The sequence below is a fragment of the Peromyscus eremicus genome, unplaced genomic scaffold, assembly GCF_949786415.1.
Source record: "Peromyscus eremicus unplaced genomic scaffold, PerEre_H2_v1 PerEre#2#unplaced_46, whole genome shotgun sequence".
NCBI lineage: Eukaryota > Metazoa > Chordata > Mammalia > Rodentia > Cricetidae > Peromyscus > Peromyscus eremicus.
The window spans coordinates 1,355,929-1,380,414 of NW_026734297.1; the positions used below are offsets into that span (position 1 = coordinate 1,355,929).

General features: G+C 46.6%; 1 protein-coding gene across 1 annotated transcript; it reads left to right on the top strand.

Annotated features, from left to right (window-relative positions):
• Window positions 1-13,732: 13,732 nt before the first annotated feature.
• Window positions 13,733-20,407, top strand: LOC131901199 (NOP protein chaperone 1-like). Its single transcript, XM_059252429.1, has 3 exons — window positions 13,733-13,822; window positions 17,753-17,889; window positions 19,646-20,407. The coding sequence occupies exons 2-3, from the start codon at window positions 17,818-17,820 to the stop codon at window positions 19,862-19,864; spliced, it is 291 nt and encodes a 96-aa protein (XP_059108412.1). The 5' UTR covers window positions 13,733-13,822; window positions 17,753-17,817; the 3' UTR covers window positions 19,865-20,407.
• Window positions 20,408-24,486: the final 4,079 nt, after the last annotated feature.

Here is a 24,486-nt window from a genome sequence, read left to right on the forward strand (position 1 = left end):
CCTTAGAGATAAGAGACTTGGAAACGTAGAGCAGAGCAAGTTTAGATATAAAAATTTGGGATCATTTGTTTGTGCAGTGGCAGTTGTTACGATTTGTGAGAATTCAGAAATCAAGTGTGCCAGTTTTTGGCCATTGACCTATACAGAGGCCAAGCTGTAGTAATAAAACCTGCGTGGAGGAAGTAAGTGGAGGGAATTTCTATAAGCTCCAACAGGGTGCTGAGAGCAGAAGCTGGGGCGGGGGGGGGGGGAGTGGGGGTTTTGGGTGGGTGCCAGGAGGGATTACGGAACAGACAGAGCAGGCAGCTCCCAGGGGTTGGAGGAAACTTTAGGAGGGAGCTGAGAACAGAAGTTTAGGGCTGCAGTTTCTAGAAGGAAGAGATAAGGAAACTCACAATGTATAGACCCAGGAAGGCTCACAAGAGAGAAAGATCAGGTAGAGTGGGAGGAAGGAAGGAAAAGGGTCCCAGGCTTCTGAAAGCTGGACTGCAGCTTCCTAGGGAAGAGATGAAGTGGATAAAGTGTCATTGAGACAAGAATTTCCATGGGGCATCTCCAAGCAGAATGGGAAACTCGTCAGATTGAAGAATGTTCCAAATCATAGAGGAAAGGCCTTGTCTTTGTTATTGGAGCCCAGTGTGGGCAAGAGGAGCTTCCTGACACTGTAGTAACAGTAAACAAATTCAGGTAGGGGTGACACTTATCCAGAAGAGGAGAGGGGAGAGAGCAGGAGAAAAGGGAGATGTACACATGGGTGCAGCAGGCCAGAGGAGAAACATGTACAGAGTGTAGAGGTGCCCATGTGGAGGGCACAGCAGGCCAGAGTCCGGAGAGACACTTACAAGGAGTAGACTAAAGGCAAATGGTTAGAAAAAAGGTGGAAGGATGTAATCAGAGGCTTTTGTCTGTCCCACCCAGTCCCACAGCCACTTTTAAGTAATCACTCAGAGGCTTATATTACTTATAAATGCTTGGCCAGTGGCTCAGGCTTATTACTAGCTAGCTCTTACATTTAAATTAACCCATTTCTATTAATCTATGTATCGCCACATGGCCCATGGCTTACCAGTTCTTTCACATCTTGCTTTTTAGGTGGCTCGAAGTGTCTGCCATAACTCCACCCTTCTTCATCTCTGTCTTCAGTTTGAATGTACCGCCTAAACTTATTCTGCCTTGCCATTGGCCAAACAGCTTTATTTATCAACCAATGAGAGTAACACATATTTACAGTACGCAGAAAGACATCCCACAGCAGAAGGAAGCAGTAGCTGAAGAATCAGGCTCTAGAATTTGGAATCCAATCTTATGGGTGGCAGAAGCCAGCAGAAACAATTGATCCATATATACCCTAGGAGAGTCAGATCTGCAGCTTGGTTCAGAATGGCTGAGCTCCCTGGAAGGGAACTCATTTATGACATTCCCCCAGGTTTCAGCACCAGATGAATGAGAAAAAGAGGAAGAAGAAGGAGGAGGAGAAGAAGAAGAAGAAGAAATAAAAAAGGAAGGACATGGCTGCTCCTAGGTATGTTGGAGGAGAAGTTTATTATAGATATGTGGGACAGCATAGTCAGAGGCAGGGACATCTGGGAGAGTCCAGAGTGGACATGGCTAGACTGAGCTAGGCCTCTTGAAGACAGGGGAAAGGAGCTGCTGACCTCAATGGTGGCCTGAGCCAAGAGGGTAAAAGGTAGACAAAAGGGCCAAGTAACCCAAATGGCTGGATTATATAGTGAACGGCAGCTGGGGGAAAGGCAGTTTAGGGTAGGGAGAGTATGCCAGCCATACCCTGTAACAGGTAGGGACTAAGGGATGCTGGGAGAAGCTGGTGGCTAGCATCTGCTTTGATATGCTAATGGGCACCTCAGCCATTTGTCCAGGTTTGGGACCTAACAGTATTCACACAAGTAGGTTTTACAAGACTCCTGTGTGCCAAACACATGTGCTGTGGGATGTTCTATATGGCAAATGTGTTGCTAATTAGTCGATAAATAAAACACTGATTGGCCATTGGCTAGGCAGGAAGTGTAGGCGAGACAAGGAGGAGAATAAAGCTGGGAAGTGGAAGGCTGGGTCAGAGAGACACTGCCAGCCACCAGGATGAGAAACAGCTTGTGAAGATGCCGGTAAGCCACGAGCCATGTGGCAAAGTATAGATTAAAGGAAATGGATTAATTTAAGCTGTAAGAACAGTTAGTAAGAAGCCTGCCACGGCCATACAGTTTGTAACCAATATAAGTCTTTGTGTTTACTTGATTGGGTCTGAGGCTGTGGGACTGGCAGGTGAGAGAGATTTGCCTTGACCATGGGCCAGGCAAGAAAACTCTAGCTACAGACATGTCATCATTCATCCATCTACAAATACTTATTAAATACTTAATTAAATGTGAATCCCCATCCTCTGCTGTGGGACTACAGCTCTGGTTTCATTCATGGAAAAATAAATGAGTGTCTATCTCACAGGATTCGTGTTCAAACATTACAAAATATTTACCTGTGGGATGGCCAGTAAAGGTACTTGTCACCCAGCCCAACAACCTGAGTTCAGTCCCCAGGACACACTTGGTAGAAAGAGAGAACAAACATCCTGCAAGTCGTCCTCTGACTCCACATATGTTCTGTGGCACATGCACACACATGCACACACATGCACACACATCCACACACATGCACACACATGCACACACATCCACACACATGCACACACATCCACACACATGCACACACATGCACACACATCCACACACATCCACACACATACACACACATCCACACACATCTGCACACATCCACACACAATATATATAATGAAAATTTTGCCGGGCGGTGGTGGTGCACGCCTTTAATCCCAGCAATTGGGAGGCAGAGGTAGGTGGATCTTTGTGAGTTCGGGCCAGCCTGGTCTACAGTGCGAGATCCAGGAAAGGCCAAAGCTACACAGAGAAACCCTGTCTCAAAAAAAAAAATTTAAGTATATCTAGCCATATGGTGAGAATTACTAAGAAAGCAGAGTTAAAAGTTTTGGGCCAGGTGTGGTGGCAGACATCTTTAATCCCAGCACTTAGGAGGCAGAGGCAAGTAGATCTCTGTAAGTTCAAGACCAGCCTGGACTATAGAGTGAGTTCCAGGACTACAGAGAGAGACCTTGTCACCTTTCTACCCCCAAAAGAAGAGTTTCAGAGTGGGGATGGGGAGGCCATAGAAGGAGAGGCTTTGTTTTATTTGGAGTAAACATCCTCCTCAATTATAATAAAATCAGAGAAAATTTCATAGCTTGAGCAGAAAGAAATAGGAAAGCAGTTATGATATGTAGGGGAAACACGGCAAACACAGATGTCCTGAGACAGAAATGAATGTGTTGTATTCAGGAGACATCAATAGGCTGGGATGTACCTGAGAGGGTACAATCATTGCCTGGCATACAAATGGCATGGGGGTGGGCTGGGGGTAGAAACAGAAACGGGTGCAATCCTGTGTCTAGAATGAAGAGAAAGAACCCCTGAAAGGATGTGAGTATCAGCCCACTGTAAGTTTGGTTTCAGTGGGATTGTGGGGAGAACAAGGACAGACCACCCCTAAGACAGTTCCTCATAAATCCAGGTGAGGGGTATGGTGGCCCAGCCCAGCCCTGGGCGTCAAACTGGAAACAGTAAGAAGGTGCTGGGCTCTGGACATGCCTGTTTGGAAGCAGAGGTAAAAGGCAAGATTTGCTCATGGAAATGTGGGAAAGGAGACAAAAGGATCAACTGGAAGAATGGATCTCTATCATGTAGATGGATATGGGGGTTCATGAGAGCCATGGGACAGCCATGTCCAACAGTAGTAGTCTTGCAGTAGAGGTGCTGTTTTGAGTCATACTTCATGAACGATAAGTTGAGGCTTTACTCTCAGACTCCACATCCATGAAACAGATAACCCCCAGAGTTTGGAATTGAGGTGTAGAGTACTAACAGAACACTTGCTTTTGGGGGCTTTTTTCCCAGTACCCCCAAAAAGCAATGATAAACACTCCGAGTTTACCAATGCCTTGATATCAGAGAAGACAGACAGTTTAACACAGGATACAACACCTGAATCTATGAAGCCAGGGGACATTTGAGGGGCCATAGTTTACAGAGCAGAAGCATCTTCTGAAGTTTGGAGGTGTTTATGGAGTCAATACAGGACATGATGTAAGGGGACATAATAATAGATTGAAATGGGAAGGATCAATAGTCAAGGGGAAAATTTTTTGGAATGGGGTTGAGAAAGGAAGGAAAGGGGCTAGAGAGATGGCGTGGGGGTAAAGCAGTTGCTATCAAGCCTGAGAACATGAGTTCAACTCCCCCAGAACCCACACAAAGCTGCGAGATGAGAGATGAGAAAGGTGAACTCCCAGAAGCTCCCAGTGCAGCTAGTCCTTCATCCATCCGCAGAGGTGAACAAGTGACCTTTTCTCAAATAAGCTGGAAGGTGAGACCCAACACCAAGGTTGTCTTTTGACATCTACCATGTGTCGGGACGTACCCATGCTTGCATTCACACACAGACACAAATGGATGCACACACACCAAGGGAAAAGCAAAAAGAACTACTGCTGTGGGGGCGGGACATCCGGAATGACCAGAGGTGTTTCTGTTTGACAGCTGAGTCTCTTGGTGATGGACCCTTAACTGGGCTTTTCTCCCATGAGCACATGGATCATGGTCTGAGATGTCCCTGCCCCCAGTGTCTTTAGAAGGTGCTCTGCCCTGTGCACTCATTAGGTTTCTATCAACCTTGACCACTGAGTTCTTGCCTCCAGGCTTTAAGCTTCTTGTTCTTTTTAACTAGGAAGATGCCCTGATCTACACTCACCAGACAGATCGAGCCTCTTTGTTTCCACAGCAGCCATTGAATAATACTTAAACAGCATGCAAACCACCAACTCATGAAGCTTTCCACCTCTCAGGGTCCGTCAGGTATGTTATTACCTCATATTTGCTTGACGTTGCCAACCCTAAGTGAATTTTCCATAATTATCCACTTGAAACGAATGAATGAACTCATCTGGAAGTTCTTCTGTTGATGGTGCTTTTACTTACATTTTGGTTTGGATTCTGGTTCTACTCCTAGTGGAATAATTCATTAATTTTTAAAAAAAAGAGCTAGGTAGCTCCAGCTGGCCTCAAACTTGAAATCCTTCAGCTTCAGTCCTCAAGTGTTCTGGATTACAGGCTTACACCACTGTGCTGGATGTTATTTATTTAATTTCGAGTTTAATCATAGGATGCTGGAGAGACGGCTTAGTGGTTAAGAGTACTGGCTGCTCTCGCAGAGGACACAGGTTCAACTCCCAGTACTCACACAGTGGCTCACGGCTGCTTAACTCCAGTTCCAGAGAATCTGATGCCCTGTTCTGAGGGACACATGACAAACAGACATACTTGCAGACAAAACATTCATATAATATAAATGAAGATATTTAGTTTTTAAAAAAAGCATTTAACTGCATACTACATGCTTTAAGCTGCCTTGGTTGAGTTTTTGCTAGGACACAGACTTTCTGTAATCACCCTGCTTCTCGGTAGCTGGCATTGCAAACCTGTGCCACCAGGCCCAGCTCCTCTGGCTTATCTTCAAAAATATGTGAAATATGGGGACTGAAGAGGGGGCTCAGCAGTTAAAGACACAAGGCATATTGCTTTTCCAGAGCACCTGAGTTCATTTCCTGGCACCCACATGGTGTAACGCCCACAACCACCTGTAACTCCAGCTCTAGGGGACTCAACACTCTCTTCTTGCCTCTGGGGACACTACAGTGATGTGCACACATCCACATAGTACACCCACATATACATGTAATTAAAAATAAAACCTTACAAAAAATCCTAATAAAGAAGCCAGAGCTGGGTGGTGGTGGCACACACCTTCAATCCCAGCACTCAGGAGGCAGAGGCAGGCAGATCTCTGTGAGTTTGAGGCCAGCCTGGTCTACAGACTGAGTTCCAGGACAGCAGGACAGCCAAGGCTATATAGAGAAACCCTATCTCAGGAAAAGGGGAAAAAAAAGCCAGACCTGGTGACACAGGCCCATGTCCCAGCAACTCAGGAGACTGATTCATGAGGATTACAAGGCTTGCCTAGGCTAGATAATGAATTAAGGCTAGCCTGGAATCTCTATCTTTAAACTAAAAGTTTTATTTTAAAAAGCAATAAAGAAGCTGGACAATGGTGGCACACACTTGGGAGGCAGAGGCAGGGGAATCTCTGTGTTCAAGACCAACCTGGTCTACAGAGTAAGTTCTAGGACAGCCAGAGCTACAGAGGGAATCCCTGTTTCCAGAAAAACAAACAAACAAACAAAACAAAACAAAACAAACAAACAAAGAAGAGAAAGAGATGGGACTGGAAAGATAACTCACTAGGTAAGAGCACTAGCTATTCTTGCAGAGGACCCAGGTTCAATTCCCAGTATCCACATGACAGCTCACAACTGTAAGTAAACCCCAGTTCCAGGAGATATGGCTCCCTCTTTTGGCCTCCAGGACATCATGCACACATGGAGTGCACTTACATGCAGGCAAAACATTAATACACATAAAGATAAAATCTTAAAAAAAATCCAAGTGTGGTGGAGCAGGCCTTTAAAGCCCAATATTCAGGAGGCAGAGGCTAGTATATATCTGTGAGTTCAAGGCCAGCTTGGTCTACACTGTGGTTTAACTAAATCTCAATTGTTCGATTTTACCAAAAAGACTTGGGAACCAGACACTGGAGTGAATATCTGCTAGCTCAGAGGCAGAGTGGGTACCCAGATGACCCTCCTCTGCTGATGTCCCAGAAAAAAAGGCCTTTCTCCTACGCCATCTCTAACAAAACACTTCAAACTGAATGTCCTTCCCTTCTACTTCCTGTGGGTCTATGTGTCCTCCCGACTCTCTCTTATTCTCTATGGTTTTTTTTTTCCTGCAAACTGGTTGCTTGCTCTGCCTCTTGACCTATGGGTTGACTTTATTTAAGCCTGTTTACAATATTCAAGCAGAAAGCTCTTGGATTAAAGGTGTATTCTAGAGCTGAGCCACACCAAAACTAGAAACAGGTTTTTCTAGTAAATAATACAATGTTGGGGTTCTCAGTGTGATAAAATATACTCAACACTACATAGTGAGTTCAAGGCTAGCCAGGGCAACACAATGAGACACTGTCTCAAAAAAAAATTCCTGGGTTGAATTCCTAGTGCACCCCCATCAAAAAGAAAAAAGAGGGAAAATGCACCCATTTGGAATCTGCATAGTAGGTATACAATCATTGCTTTTACAATTTATCTATAAAAGTAATTATAGCAAAACAAGAAGAAGAAGAATGGAAGAATAGAGACTTAGCAGGTGCTCTGTACTCTGCTGAATTCCTGCAAGCAAAGAGGTACAAAGATGTAACTGCCCACAGCAGGTCTCCATAAGCCATCTCTGGCCTTATCCCTTCCAAGTTCTTGGCTAAATAAATCTGAAGTTCATATCCACTGTGTAGTGTTCTGTTTGGGCCATTTCAAAGGGAGTAGCAGATATGATGACCACGTGAAGGTATTTATTTTCTGATAATGGAGACCTCTCTGTCCTGGATAGGGCCTGTAACTGGGAGGGCCTATACCTGCTTGTAATCATCATGTGTAAACTTGCAAAACATTCTCAACAGGAAATAGATCAAAAGAGATTGCAGCTGTAGGATGAGGAAAGGAAACAGTACAAGCTGTACACAGTTTGCCAACCGGGAAAACAAGCGTGTCAGCTGGTCCTCTCCTTCAGCCGGTCCTCTCCCACAGCTCAACTCTTGTATGTGCCCCGCTCCAGCTCACGTCTGCTGTGTTGTCTTGATCAGTCCAGAGTCACAGGAACAGTCTTTTCTGCCAATTAAAGAATTAAAGGACAGGAAAGAAATGTTCCTGAAACCTTGGGAATCCCAGCAGAGCTGTTACAGAATATCTGAGAAATCGGGGACCTTCCTCAGGGTTCTTAGTTTTGTTGGTAAAATCATTTAAGAATGGACACCAACAGAAGCTGGGGGACAATTTATTAGGTTTAAAAGGAAAACTCCAGGTGAACTCCCAAGCTTGAAAGGAGAAGGAAAATGGAGAAGAGAAGGAACAAACCCCATGTTGCCTGAGATAAGGCCTCACGGAGGTCAGTCACACAGTGGCACGGAGCCACATGCCCTGGAGGGGAGCTTTGCAAATCCTCTGGTCAGCATCTGAAAAAAAAAAAAAAAAAAAAAAAAGAAATAGGCCTCAGAAAGGCAGGCTGGCTTGGGGGCACCACAAGGCAGCTCAGCTAGTGGAGACATGTTAGGGGGTGGGAATTCTGGACAGGAAAAGCAAAATACCTTAAGATGAACCAGTCTTCCTAGTGGTGGTCTGCTAGCCAAGTCCTCACCTACCCCAGTGGATTAACTCTTTAAAGAGGAGACAAGGGCATGTCTCTAGTCCCTCAGCCAGTTTGGGGGCATTCCTGTACTTGTGTGTGTCTGTGTATGGTGTGTGGGAGCTCAGATGTGGCCCAAGACAAATGTTCAAGTGATTGGTTGCAGTTTTGTCGTGAGGAAGGACTATGACAAATAATTTCAGGCTAAAGATGTCATCCAAAATAGGATGCAAGAAATGAACAACGAAAATTTTCCCACTTTTGAGAAGAAAAGAAATATATATTCAAGCCTTTTTATTCCTCCCGAGACAGGGTTTCTCCATGTAGTTTTGGTGCCCGTCCTGGGTCTTGCTCTGTAGACCAGGCTGGCCTCGAACTCATAGAGATCCACCTGGCTGTGCCTCCTGAGTGCTGAGATTAAAGGTGTGTGCCACCACTGCTCAGCATATTCAAGCCCTTTGATCATACTTTAATTGTGTTATTTGGGCTGGTTGATAGCTCAGCAGGTAAAGGTGTCTATAGTTTTTTGATTTGTAGGATCAACAAAGTGGAAGGAAAGAACTGATTCTCTCAAGTTGTCCTGGCTTCTACACCCATGCCATGCGCCCAACCCCCGTCCCCAACACAGAGTTTTTTGAGACACAGATTTACCCTGCCGCTCCAGTTGGTTTAGCTCTTGCTATGTGGACCAGGCTGGCCTTGAACTCACAAAGACTCACCTGCCTCTCAGCCTTCTGAGTGCTGGAATTAAAGGAGTGTGCTATTACGATTGAAGTAACTTTTACATATTCACTGCAGCTCCTTGTTCACAGCAGGCACGAGGTGGAACTCAAATATCTAAGATTAAAAAAAAAATGTGCTGTTGAACTAGCCCTGGTACAAAGCCCGTCTGTCTGTAATCTCAACACTTTGGGATTGTTTGAGGATAACCTGGAGTTCAACATTATAGTCTGGGAGATATATATATAGATAGATAGATCCTGTCCTCCCAAACAAATCCCTTTCCCCACAAAGAATATGTGGTACATAATTCAATGACATATTATTCAACATCAAAATAGAAAGAATTCTTTCCAGTAAACCTTGAAGATTTTATTTTCAGTGAAATAAAAGTCACAAAAACAAGTGGTTTATGATTCTGTTTATATGGAAAGAGAAGGCAGAACCTGGGTACCAGGGTCAGGAAAAAAGGAGGAATCAGGTTTGCTGTTCAATGGGTCTAGTTTCAGCTTTTTAAAAAATTGTCTGGCCGGGCAGTGGTGGCGCACGCCTTTAATCCCAGCACTCGGGAGGCAGAGCCAGGCGGATTTCTGTGAGTTCGAGGCCAGCCTGGTCTCCAAAGCGAGTTCCAGGAAAGGCGCAAAGCTACACAGAGAAACTCTGTCACGAAAAACCAAAAAAAAAAAAAATTGTTTGTTTTGGTGCTGGAGACCAAACTCAGGTCCCCCCCCCTTACACACTTTACCATTTAACTACCACCTGGGACAATCTTTTAGGATTTTAGATGAAAAATGTTTGGAAGGCTTGTTGCATAGCAATGTAAACAGTACTCATAATGCTGAATTTTGTGTTTACAATTCAATAGTAAATTTAACAGGGTCTGGTAGTCCAGGTCTGTGAAGCAAACTATTTAGGAGGCTGCCCAACCTTGACTACCAGCCCAATCTGAGTAACTCTGTGAAGCTTCATTTAACAAATAATTTAAATCAAGCATGGTGGTGGGTGCCGGTAGATATAAGTACACACTGAAGCAGGAAAATGGTTAGTTTGACGCCCACCTGGGCCAGTATGATAAAATAATTTTTTTTTTTTTCTTAAGAAAAGCATAGAGCAGCTGGGTATGGTGGCTCCCACCTATAATCCTGGCCATTTGAGGGACTGAAGCAGGATTGCCACAACTCAAGACCACAGAAATCTCCGCAGACAACAACAAAAATAAAATAACAAAGGCCTCACACTGCGTTCATCAGCTTGAATTTGTTTTACCAAACCAAGCCCTGTTGACGCTTTTCCAACAATAACAATAACAAGGGAGATCCCCGGCGGGGGAGGAACAGGCCCCCATGTGTGCTTCCGCAGCGCTCCGCCCACGCTGTGTGCTCCCCCCACCCCCGCTTCCGGCTCCGCCTGCCCGAGGCTCCAGCCCCGCCTCCTGCATGAGCTTCCGCCCTGTCCCCCCCATTGTCGCCGCCCACCCCCGAGTTTCCGCCAATTGCCGCCTTGGCCCCGCCCCCCGCCCCCGCGCCTCCGTCCATCCAGGTTCACGTCTCTCGTGCTGTCTTGCAAGCATGGAGCTCCACGGCGAACGCGTGTCCGGCCCCACAGCTTCGTCGTCTTCTGGAGACTGCTCGCAGGCCACGGTGTCCAGGGAGCTGCTGACCGCGGGGAGCGAGGGTTCGAGAGGTGAGCGGCGGCGGAGACAGGGCTGGGCTGGCGGGGCCGGGACGCTGCGGGGGAACCGGGGACTAGCAGAGCCCAGGACGCTGCGGGGGGACCGGGGACGGGCAGAGCCCAGGACGCTGCGGGGGGACCAGGGACTAGCCGGGCCCAGGACGCTGCGGGGGGACCGGGGACTGGCAGAGCCCAGGATGCTGCGGGGGGACCAGGGACTGGCAGAGCCCAGGACGCTGTGGGGGGACCGGGGACTGGCAGAGCCCAGGACGCTGCGGGGGAGCCGGGGGCTAGCAGAGCCCGGGATGCTGAGGGGGGGACCGGGGACTAGCAGAGCCCAGGACGCTGCAGGGAGACCGGGGACTAGCAGAGCCCAGGACGCTGCAGGGAGACCGGGGACTGGCAGAGCCCAGGACGCTGCGGGGGGGACCGGGGACGCTGCGGGGGGACCGGGGACTAGCAAGCCCAGGACGCTGCGGGGAGACAGGGGACTAGCAGAGCCCAGGACGCTGCGGGTGGACCGGGGACTAGCCGGGCCTAGGAAGCTGCGGGGGGACCGGGGACTAGCAGAGCCCAGGACGCTGCGGGGGGGACCAGGGACTGGCTGAGCCCAGGACGCTGTGGGGGGCACCGGTGACGTTGCGGGGGGGGGAACTGGGAGCTAGCAGAGCCAAGGACTCTTCGGGGGGACCGGGGGCTCGCAGAGCCTGGGACGCTGCGGGGGGGGGGGCCCGGAACCTGGCTGGGGTACCGGGGACGCTGCAGAGCTCAGGTGGCTTCGGTGGGGGGGCGGGGCGGGAAGCTGAGGAGCCCGGGAAGCTGTGGGGGACCGGGGATGCTGCAGGGTCGAGCACATTGGTGGTGGTGGGGAATACCGCGAAGCTTGGACGCGGGGGTCGAGGATATGACTGTGCCTGCCTGAGGCGGGGCAGTTCTTAGGGAACTCTACAGGGAGGACCGGGACTGGCCCGCCCGGGATGGTAGGTAACAGATGAATACGATTTTTAATAATTTTTGCCTTAGGCACTCACTTCCTTAGTGTCACCTTGGTGGAAGGAGACTTGTGTGCGGGCAATCCACTCAGCATTTCAGATAGTGTGATACAGAAGAGAAAAGCGTGGGAGAAAGAGGCAGGCGGATCTCCTGAGTTCGAGGCCAGGACAGCCAGAGTTATATAATACAGTGACACCCTGTCTCGAAAACAAAAAGAAAATTTGTAGGTTGAAATCCTTACTCAGTGGGGCTTTTGTGAAAGTTGCTTTCTCTGGTCCTCTGTTTCCACATTTTGATTCAAACAGGTGAGACTGCCCATAGAATTTCAATGAATAGAATGCATAAAAGTTCTTGGGCCTGCTTACTGAGTATCGTGGACATGATTTAAGAATCCAGTGTATCTGAAGGAGTTCCAATACCGATTGCTAAAGCTTGTGTAGTGGCAGTGTCAGGAATTTACAAACTCAGGCCTCACCGCATCCCCGACGCCTGCGGAGGTATCCTGATGACCCCGTTCTATGATGAAACTGGCATGGTGTTACACAGATAACTGGACACTGGCAGGAAAGCAGCAAAGCTGGATATTGACTCCAAGCTCTGGCTTTCCTCCGAACTTGACACTAATCAAACCGCTAGGCTTTCAGGAGAGTTCGGAGGCTCTTGGGTCATCTCTGCATTGGGAGTGACAGGCTTTTTGATTTAGAAAGTGAAGAGATTTTCTGTGTGTGAAAAGAAGAGTGGGCAAAGGCTTGAGTTGTCAGTGTCCTGTTCCAAAGCTCTCTGGGTAAGCGGGACAGGTGCGAGCAAGCACAAAATTCTCCAGGGGTGTTTTTGTTTAGATTGACGCTTTCTCGCAGACAAGTATGTTCTGTAAAAGAAGAAACGTGCTCAGTGTGGTTCAGTTTGCCCAGTTCTGCATAGCTTGTAACTTTTTGGTTCTATTTTGTGATCACAGGTATGTAGAGGGGAAGCTGTTCTCTCAGTCCATGTGGTTAGTGGGTGGAACTAAGGTCTTCAGGTTTGGGAGGCAAGCCCCTGAGTCCGTTGAGTCCTCTTTGTTGGCCCAATTTCTGACTTTTTTTTTGAGACAGGATTTTTCCGTGTAGTCCTAGCTGTTCTGGAACTTGTTCTGTAAACCAGGCTGTTGTTGAGCTCAGAAATCGCCTGCCTCTGCCTATTAAAGGCACGTGTCATCACCTCTTGCCATTTCTGACTTTAAACTCTGTGAGACTATCATTGCAGGTCCACGTTCTGTTAACTTCATTATTTAAACTTTTTATTTATTTAATGCCTGGTGCCTGAAGAAGTCCCACAGTGTCTGATCCTTTGGAACTGGAGTTACAGACGAATATGAGCCACCATGTGGGTGCTGGGAATCAAACCCTGGTGTTCTGCAAGAGCAGCTGCTGTGAGACATTTTATTTACTATGTGGCCCTGGCTGGCCTGGAGCTCAGAGACCCACCTGCCTGTCTTCTGAGTGCCAGAATTAAAGATCTGCTCTACAGTGCCAGCTTATTAGTATTACTACTATTATTTATTATATCCCCCCCCCCCAGGGTTTCTCTGTGTAGCTTTGCACCTTTCCTGGAACTCACTCTGTAATCCAGGCTGGCTTCGGACTTGCAGAGATCCGCCTGGCTCTGCCTCCCTGAGTGCTGGGATTAAAGGCGTGAGCCACCACCGCCCCGGCTTACTATTATTAATCTAGAAGGTGGAATCAGATGTACATTTGTTACAGATGAGTGATGGAGATGAGTGAGACGGACTGAACAGAGGAGGGGAGATGGTTGTACATGAAGAATCAAAATGTTGTAGAAGAGTGTTTGCTCCTTCTCCCTCAAGGTATCGAATGGTCCAGACTGAAGACAGTCACAGGAGCTGTTGCTGATGTCCCCCTCTCACTGTTCTGCAGGGCTGAGGGTCATCCCAGCACTGAGTTGCAGTGTATTTATGATGTAAATTGTGTGTGTGTTTTCAGGTATCTGGGACCAATTGCTCATCAGCTCTAAGCCTCATTCCAAGAAGACTTCTGCTCTTCAAACAGTTAGGATGCAGAGGAGCCCTTGTAAGTACTACCTTTCCACTCTAGGGGGCGCTCCTCCAATTTCGGCTAATTAGTCCTTTATTTGATGGAATAGTCTGTCTTCATGGCTTATATCAAACTGTAGAGTCAAATACAGCAAGTCTAATATTGTGTAAGTCATTGTCTGAAGAAATAGGATTTTTCGTCTTGATCCCCTGCCTGCACTTTTTTCAGAATACATTTTTTTTTCTTTAAACCGAAAATAATGTTGCTGGCTGAGTGAGATGTCCCACATCTGCAGTTGGAAGGCTGAGGCTGGAGAATTGCAACATGTTGGAGATCAGCTTGGGCAGTTATCAAGACTTCACGTGTTTGAAAAAAGCATTTATTGTTCATGTTTTGGAATATTAAGTTTGTTTATGGAGAACACCACTATTGGTTAACTGTTGTACAAGTCTATGTAGCATAGAAGTGGCCTCAGAATTGAAGCATTCCCTCCTAAATTAAAACATTTCCTTAAATAGTGTAAAGAGACTTTTAAGATAACAAAGGAAACTGGGCAATGGTGGTGCAAGCCTTTAACCTCAGCACTTAGGGGATAGAGGCAGGCAGATCTCTTGAGTTTGAGGGCAGCCTGGACTACAGATAGAGTTCCAGGCCAACAAGGGCTACTCAAAGAAACCCTGTCTTGAAAAAAACAAAAGAAAAAAAAAAGGATATAGACAGTAAACAAGCTTCTGGAAGTAAATTTGCAGGAATCCCAAGACCCCTTCCCTAAGGATTACATCCACAGTAATAGTTAGTGAAGCCTAGCTGCTTGTGACTCCTGCAGGGAGCTGCAGGGAGGCAGCTTTTATGAGTTGTCACTCTTGTTGCTCTGAGTAAGCCCAGTAAACTCACTGGCTCACTACGTTGCTTTTTGGGGGGAATCTTTGCTTTAGTCTGTTGTTAGAGCCCTGTCTAGGGTGAACACATGTTAGTTCATGTCTTCTAAAGGCTAAACTAGAACTCACTATGTAGCTCAGGCTGGCCTTGAACTCATTGTGACCCTGCTGCCTCAGCCTCTTGAGTTGTGGGATTGCAAGCATCAGTTGTACCCCTCACAGCTTTATATGGTAAATCTTGTTAACAATACAAACTAACAGAGCCAGCCCCCTTCATTAATCACACGATAATATTGCTGAATTGCACGCTGATAAATGTGCTCCTCGTTGAGACTGTCGAAATAGCCTTCATAAAGTCATCAGTGTCTGTGTAAAGGCCCTTCCCCTTTATTTTCAGAAGTCCAGTCAAGATCTTTCTGTCTCTGCCTTCCCAGTGCTCGATGCAGTAATGTGCCTTGTTTTTTGGTGGTGGTGTTACAACTTGAACTTAGAACTTTCGCCAGGCTATGCACGCACTCTCGTGCTGAGCTGTATTCCCAGCCATTTCTGTATTTCTTTTGTTTTTCAAGACTAAGTTTCTCTGTGTAGCTTTGGCTGATCTGGAACTTCTGTAGACCAGGCTGGTCTCAAACTCACAGAGACCTGCCTGCCTCTGCCTCCCAAGTGTTGGGATTAAAGGCGTGTGCAGCCATTGTCCAGGAGAATTTTTCTGTTTTGAGACAGGGTCTCTCTTAAGTTGCTTAGGCTGGCCCCAAACTCCCCCTGTAGCCCAGGCAGGTCACGAAGTTGAGATCTTGCCTTGTACCAAGTAGCTGTGATGTATGTGCTTTCACTAAAAGGCCTAGCTATTTATGTATTTATCTGTTTGTTTTAGAGGCAGGGTCTCACATAGTCTAGGTTGGTCTCAAACTTCACTGTGTATCTGAGAGTGATCCTGCCTCCAGATTTTCCCAACTCTCCCAATTCTAGGATTACAGTTACTGCTGCCACGCCTAGCTTTAGTTACTCTTTTTTTCTCTGCTCCTGGACAGTCTCCCCGTGCTTATCCCTGGCTGGTCTAGGACATTCTGTATAGATCATGCTAGCCTCTAACACACAGATACTCGTGTTTCTGCCTACACTGGTGTGTGCCACCACACCTGGCAGTTATTTACTCTAGGAGACTGCTCAGGCTAAGAGTGCTTGTTAAGAAAACACGAACAGAATTCAAACCCTTAGAACCCACTTCATGTGGCCACGCTATAACCCCTATGGTGTTGGGGGCAGAGACTCTGTTAAAGGACTTTTAAATTGACCTCTGAAACTTTTCAAGCCAGTCCTCCATCATCTGCATTGCTCTCTCAGCGTTCTTCCAGACTCCCACAGAACAGGTCGCCAAACTTTGAATACTTAATGGTTTTAACAGCCCAGAGTTCCAAAGTTTTTCCACAATCCTAAAAACGCATGGTGTGGTCTGTCACAGCAATACCTCACTATTGTGGTACCAGTTTCTGTTCTAGTTAGGGTTTCTGTTGCTGTGGTAGAACACCATGACCACAGCAACTTGGGGAGGAAAGGTTTATTTGGCTTACACTTCCGTATTACTGTTCATTGCTGAGGGAAGTCAGGGCAGGAACCTGGAGGCAGGAGCTGATACAGAGGCCATGGAGGGGTGTTGTTTACTGGCTTGCTCATCCTGCTTTCTTACAGAACCCAGGATGGCACCATCCACATGGGCTGGGCCCTCCCCCACTGATCACTCACTGAGAAAATGTCCTGCAGCCGGGTCTTGCAGAGGCATTTTCTCAGTTGAGGGTCCCTCCTCTCAGATGACTAGCTGGCGTGGAGTTGACTAAACTAGCCAGGATGGTGGTGAAATTGGATGCATTAAATAGAATTCTGAATTGCAAATTGAGTGAAAGCTCAGATTGCCTAAAGAGAAAACCAGGAAAACTTGGCTCATTTTTGGGATGACAGAACCCAGTCAGAAACTGCAAGTTCATCTGGATCCAGATGCCTGCAGTCCTCACCTGCGGCCTGTCTCTCAGCTCTGCTTTCTTGGTGTTGGAGTGATCTAAAGATGGCTATTCCACAGCTGTGGAGAGTTGGCTGCTTTATGAGACGTTCCAGACCCACATTCATCACTTACTTGGTTTTTTTCTCTTTCGCTCCCAAGTTGACCACTTCCTGGCTTGGCTAGAACACCCTGTTAGCTTAAGCCACAAGGCAGATTCTGGTGGGCATGACTACAGAATACATAGGCTTGTTCAGGATAAGAGAGACAGTAATGACCCAAGCTCAAAAGGAAGGGCAGGGCACGGTCTGTGCAGGATGATGGGAAGTTGGAAGCCAGTTGTGAATTAGCCTGGGCTACATAGCAAGCCTGTTTCCAAAAAGAAGATGGCTGGTGTTGACACTTGCAGGTGAAGGTGGGTAGATGTTGGGCAGGTGACACACCTTCCAGGTAACTGAAATAGTAAAAAGTAGAAGTGGGACCCCATTAGTAACCTTGACAGCCTTACTGTAAAGACCATTAGGTCATTCTGCCTTTTTTTTCCCAGTCACCTTGTTGAATGCCAGCCTTGTAGAATTTTATGCTTTTCAGGATGGAAGAGAAACACAAAACATTTGAGTAATAATTGCTGAATTGTGTGATCTTTTTGCTTTGGGAGTTTCAAATAGAGACTGAGAGTATAACTGATTGGCAGAGCCCCTGGCCTAGCAAAAGTAAGGCCCTGGTTCAATCCCCAGCAATCTCCCCTTACCCCCCCACCACCACCACCTAAGGCAGTTGAGAAGCAAACGGATGTTAAGAGTTGATGGATTGGTCTGGAGAGATGGCTCAGTGGTTAAGAGCACTGACTGCTCTTCCAGAGGACCGAGGTTCATTTCCCAGCACCCACATGGCAGCTCACAGCTGTCTGTAACTCCAAGATCTGACACCCTCACATAGACGTATCTGGAGGCAAAACACCAGTGCAAATAAAATAAAAATAAATTATTAAAAAAGTGGGTGGATTTATTGTTGCTCTGCTCTGAAGTGTTCGACTGGGAGTTGTGGAGTCTGGGATTTACTAACACGTCTGCATGCTGTGTTTGTGCTCCACAGTGTTAGACCAGGTTCAGGCCTTCCTCCCACAGATGGCCCAGGCAAATGAAAAGCTATGAAAGGAAATGGCGGCTGCTCCAGCTGATTGCTTCAATATTGAGAATATTGATGGGACATCCGGAAACATCATACAGATGGTAACTGTGCCCTATTTCTGTTTCATGGGATGGAGTTAGTGTGCTTGTCACCAAAACGGGAAAGAGTGATACTTCGTAATTTTGTTCTAAAATAAAATGTTATTTTAAAGTTTGTGAACACCTTCACACAGGCAAGATGGTGGAATGTACTTGGGAGTTGCACAGTCATGTTACCCTGTTACTTGCACAGTCACATTACTGTGTTACTTGCTGTTCAGTGCTGAGCACAGCTGTTGACGTTAACAAAGAAGCAGGGCTTTGTACAGTGACGGCCACTAACCCTTTTTTAAGGGAAGGGCTATATATTTGGCTCAGAGTTCAAGGGGACCATTTTTTTCATGGTGGGAAGTTGTGCGTGAGGCTCCGTCTGGTGGCAGAAGCTTGTGGCATGCTACAATTTCATTTTCTATTCAATACTTTTTCCCTCTTTTTGTCACTTTGAAAGTATAGAAACCATTCTTAGTTGAAGAGCTGAACAAAATTAGGTAGCAGGCAGGATTTAGCCTGCTGGTTATAATTTGCTGGCCCTTGCTCAGAAATGTAAATCCCATTAAGGCAAGAGTTGTGGAGTGTTTTTGAGGGAGTGGGTTGGGGGGCAGCCCTTACCTGTGGCCCAGGTTGGCCTCATTGTCAGTCCTGCTTATCCCCACTGCTGGGGTTACAGGTTGGGATTGTAGATGTGTCACTTAAGTCTGAAGTGTCCAGTGTCGTGCCTGACTCCAGGCCAGTGGTTCTCAACCTGTGGGTCTCGACCTGCCTATTGGAAAACACAGATACTACATTATGATTGTAACAGCAAAATTCCATTTATGAAGTAGCAGTGAAAATAGTTTCCTGTCTGGGGGTCACTACAGCATGAAGAACTGTGTTAAAAGGTCACAGCATTAGGAAGGTTGAGAACCACTGCTGTAGTCCATTTTTGAGAGAATGCTGTTGGCTGTGTACTAGGCAAGAGGAGCCTCCTTTTGTTTTTTACTTTCATGTGTGTTGTTGTTTCACCTGCATGTATGTCTGTGTGAGGGTGTCATATCCTCTGGAGTTACAGGCAGATTTGAGCCACTGTGTGGTTGCTAGGAATTGAACCCAGGTCCTCTGAAAGAGCAGCCAGTAAACTTAACTGCTGAGTCATCTCTCCTGCCCAGGGAAAGCATTTTTAAAGGCAAGTAAAATCAATCTTTCAAACTTCTCTTACGATGTATTCTGGCACCTGAGAACATGGACGTGCCATTTATAATTAAGCACACAGCCCAATCTGCGCTCTAGAATTTATAATGGATATTGATAGCTTCCTCTGCTGCTTTTATTTAAGAATTACTATTTTTTGTGTGCACGTCAGTGTGTCCGGCACCTATGTGGGTGGGTACCCGTGGGGGCCAGCAGAACCAGAAGAACGTTAGATTTCCTGAAGCTGGAGTTGAGGTGTTAGGAGCCACTTGGTTGGTCATGGGTGCTGGGAACTGAACTGGGGTCCTGTGGACAAGCACCTCGACCTGCCGAGCCTTCCCTGGGGCCAGCTGTACTCCTTTATCTTTTCTGGTTTCTTGAGACAGGGTTTCTCTGTGCAGTTTTGGTGCCTGGCCTGGATCTCGCTCTGTAGACCAGGCTGGCCTCGAACTCACAGAGATCGGCCTGCCTCTGCCTCCTGAGTGCTGGGATTAGGGTGTGCACCACCACCGCCCGGCACTAGCTGTTGCTTTACTACAACATGTTACAGAACTGCCCTGAAGTAGATTTCTCAACCTGACACTTCTTACAGGATGTGGCCTTATTTGAGATGAACCGGTCAGATTCAAAAGAAGAGGACAGCTCAGAAGAGAGCTCACAGGACGGCTCTGAGGACAGCTCAGAGTCTGAAGATGAAGACTGCATCCCCTCTGAAGTCACCATAGACACCATAAAGCTTCCGAATACAGAAGGTGGCAGAGGCAAGATCGAAGTTTTAGACAGTCCGGCAAGTAAAAAAAAGAAGCAGTGAGATAGGCCAGTGAAAAGAGGCAGGTCCTCCCTACCTGCGACTGGGGGAAGGTGGTTCTGGGGTGATGGGTCCAGGGTCCCTGTGATGCTCTTTCAGTGTCAAAAAGAAAAATTTGCAAGTCTGGGTGTGTTCTAAATAGGAAGTGTTCCGATCTTGACTACAGAGAGGGCAGCGCCCTTGAGTACTGAGAAGGGAAATAGGGAAGAAATAACTTTTGATTGGTTGGTTACATGAGGCATTTGCCTAAGTTGACATGGTCTGAACAGTGTGGCCTGTGACTCAGTGAAGCCCATCTACACTAAAATCTGGCTACTAGTTAGAACATTCCCGCTTCCAAATTGAGGGTTTTGGTTTTGATTTGTTTCTGTACCAAGGCAGATTGTAGTTTGTTATATAGGAACTGGGATTAGAGACCAGCCCAGGATAATGGCCCCTGCCATTTAAGGTATGATGGTGGCTAGATTTTGTTTGTTTTGTTTTTGTTTTTGTTTTTCGAGACAGGGTTTCTCTGTGTAGCTTTGGTGCCTGTCTTGGAACTCACTTGGTAGCCCAGGCTGGCCTCAAACTCCAGAGATCTGCCTGGCTCTGCCTCCCGAGTGCTGGGATTAAAGGCGTGAGCCACCACTGCCCGGCGATGGTGGCTAGATTTTATTAAAGGAAACCAAAATTGCCTTTTAAAGATTTGTAAATGGACAGCATTCAGATCCTGTAAAGGCATACTGAGCTCTTGCTGTAAAGAGGTTTAGTGTTTACAAGTCTCTGTGTGCTGCTATATGTATATGAATTCATGTAAACATTGTCTTCAAATTGTGATGGTACCGACAGCCCAAAGAATGACTAACTAAGCTTACAGAGTGGTGGGTGACGTGGGTAGCTGTTCTGACTCACCAGTCCTGATTGTGTTTTGTCAGAGCTAGCAAGTGCCAGAGGTGGGAGAACGAACCATCCCTCCAGGAGGCTACTTGAGTATAGGAGCATGCCCATTACCTGGAGGACATGGTAACAGCTCTCTCACTTCCTGGTGGTTTGACATTCCATGTGTTGATGCTTACATCCTTGCCTCCTCTGAGCCAGGGTCTCTAAAGACAGGTTATGAGGCCTGGACCCAGTTTCCCACTTTCCAGCTCTGTCTGCACCTTCTTTCCATAGTCCTGAGTCTTAGAAAGAGATATTATGCTCATCTTCCCCCCTGAGAACTGAGCCATTGGGCTGCTATGCCAAAACAAGAGGAAAGACTACAGCCATGGATGCATACTCTTTAAGTGATACAGGCAGTCAGAAGGGCACATACCCCCATGGTAGTGACCTAAGCCTGTGGTCAAAAACATCTTGCACATCTGTGCAAGTATCACATCTTAACTGGGTTTTCTGGTATCCAGTGTCCACACACAGATCCCTAGCACAGCTGTGCATATACCCAGAGCCAGTCTGTAGCCTGTTTTTCCAATATCCAGGTTTCTTGGTTTAAGAAGCATCTGTGTAGGTGTGGTTTGGAACTTGAAAATAAACTTAGCCAGGGCTTTGCTTAGATTGCTGACAATAGAGCTCCTGCCTAATGACTAAATACAGAAAGTTGGTATTCCTGTGACAAAGACAGTGGCTTCACATCTTGGTGAGTGCCAAGCTGCAAGACCACAGCTGAGGCATAAAAGAGTAAAGCATTTTTATTACCATGTACAGGAGAACAAAGGTTATATATTGTTCTCACACTGGACATGCTCCCCAACAAAGAAACAGTGGGCACTTTATTTGGGAAGCCTTCATGTAATAATAAAGGGAAGGCATGTTGGAGACTGATGCACTCCCTCCTGAGCATACTCAGTTAGGTCATAGCTCAAAGAGGAAAGGTGGCAAATGGGAACATCCTGAGGGACAGCCTACATCGTGAATGAAGATGAGATGGTTGGGGAAGGTTCTTGGGTGTTCTTAGGTTTGCATAACGAACACTCGATGGGTGGTTAGTGGCTGCTTTGGGATAACAGCTAGGTTATAGATAGGAGTTGGCTGACAGCTCAGAGGGACTTGGAGGAGTGGCTGTAGATGTATCCCCTTGTACAGGAGTAGAAAGCCCTGTAAATGTGGTTTGCTTTACCTGTAGTACTCTTGCACAGCTCTGTCCATGTACCTACTAATAGTAGTGTGTCTCTCATTCTGTCTTTCTAGGCACAGTGGGTCATAATCATAAATGCCCATGTCGGGATTAGGTCCAATTTCATGATGCCCAGAAGGTAGCACATTAGGCCAGGTTATGGGTTTCCATTCTACCAGAAGCTCACGTTTAGAACAGGATTGTCATATTGGGCTTTTATTCATATGGGAGGGGCTCTGTTGATAGTGGGGAGATTTGTGAATTTTCTTCACTTTGACTGATGGAGGGAGCAAAATGTTTCACGGCATACCTACCTGACTAGAGAGAGAGTTCACCATGTGTGCAGTAGTCAGAGTATCATCATCATGGGCTACAGTGGTTGCCGCCCAATGCAAGAAGAGGCAGCTGCAGTATGACTCCAATACACATAAATAGTTCAGAGGATAATTGTTTTAGTTTACTTTCCTATTTTTGTGAAGAGACACCATGACCACAACAACTTGTAAAATAGAGAATTTAGTTGTGTGCTTCCTTATAGTGTCAGAGGGTGAGTCTGATCATCATGGCGGGCAGTGTAGGCAGGCCTCTGGGCAGGCATACAGATAAGCAGGCAGAGCTCTGTAGCAGCAGCTTACGTCTGCTCTACAAACAGGAGGCAGAGAGTGAGACTGGGCCTGGATGGGCTTTTGAAACCTCAAAGCCCACCCCTAGTGACACCCCTTTTCCCAACAAGACCACACCTCATAATCCTTCCTAAACAGTTCCACCACTAGGACCCAACATTCAAATGTGTAAGGACCATTCTCGTTTAAACCACCACAGTAGTTGATGGGGTACATCTGTGTTTAGCAAAGCAGTGGTGGTGGTCTTGCCATTGTTTGAATGTGTGATTTATTTGATCCCTGGGGTTTCTGACCCGATGGAGAGTTCTAACATGGAGTGGGCTGGACAGACAACTGGGAAAATGTTGACTCTACCTGTGCTGATTGCACCAACACTGAATTTGCTGTTACCTGTGTAACAAGCAGATAATGGAGCACTTGGGATCCCTAGCAAAGCCAGGCTGCAGGAATAGGCTCCTCCTTGTGGCCTGAATAGTGCCCCTGACACTGGCAGCTAACGACTGAGGATGGGGTAGTGTATCCTGGTTTAATCCCAGGTTGGTGTTGCAGTCTCCTGAAGTCCGAGCATGTGGCATCTTCAGCAGTGGGGGATAGTGACAATAGTATAGTGTGGGGACCTCTGGGGTCTGTCTTTCTGGCCAACAACTCCTGGGAAGGTAGACCACCCTCACATTGGCGTTTTTATTTAACAACTTTATGGTTGCTGGAAGCACCATTTATGTACATGTGTCTTTATTGAAACATGAACTGCCATTTAAGTATTTGTGCCATTTCTGTAGTGTGATTTTTTGGCGCCTTATTAGAGACTTGGAGCAAAGCTTTCCAACCTTTTTCAGATGTGCCGGTTTCACCGGCAGTGAAGCAGACAGACTGCCGCATCCCACCTGCTTCCACCTGCTCCAGGGTTTCCCTCTTTGTCAAGCGGTTGCTCCAGTGTTGTGGATATTGGCTTATACCCCTCTCCATGACAGGGATATGAAACCCATTGAAATTGTCTCTTCAGGTGGGGTAGGCCTCAGGACAGTAGGCACACAGTTGCTTAAGCTGTCCCACAAGAATCTTTACTCAAAACTTCTGAGGGAAGAGGGTCATGTTGGGGGAGATGGAAAGGGTGTTGGGTACAGATCATCAAGATGGATTGTTTACATGTATGAAATTGTCAAAAAATGAATAAACTCGATATTTTACAAAACCATTAAAAGCATTTGGTGGCACATTCTTACAGTCCTAGCACTCAGGCTGAGGCAGGAGAATTGAGAATTTAAGGCTGGCCTTGACCTGGGTTGCACATTAAGACCCTATCTAAAACCTCAAGCTCCCTTGTGTTCTGATTTCATGCTTCCCCATCAAGTTATGCCGCGCTGAGCAACTGAAAGAGGGTGAGGTGTGAAGGTACACCAGTACCCCAGAATCTATCCATTGCCACAGGCCACTGCAGGATTTTCTCAATGACCGTACCATGTCAGTTACTAGTTACTGTGTCTGTCTACAAAACCACAAGGCTGCTCCGTTCAGCTTTTTAAAAAGTGAACGCCATTATCGACATACTTGAATAAATATGCCCTCCATCTCCTCAGGTGGCCTACTGCTCAGACTCCTTTCCTTTTCTGTGTCCTGTTTATCCTTTTGTCCCATCTGTCCTTATCAAGTTACTACTCTCCAGATTTCCTTCCTAGATTTTTAAGACTTTATACCTGTTTGCTTTTTTTATACATTATAGGGTGGGATCTCTATATGAGGAAACATAGAGGAGTTTTTGTCTGAGTTTGAGTCACTTAATATACTTTTTAGATAGGCTCATTTTTCTTGCAAATTTCGTTTCACTTTTCACAACATTTTTCTTGCAAATTTCATTTCATTTTTCTTCACAACTAAGTGATACTCTGGTGTGTGTGTATATGTATCACATT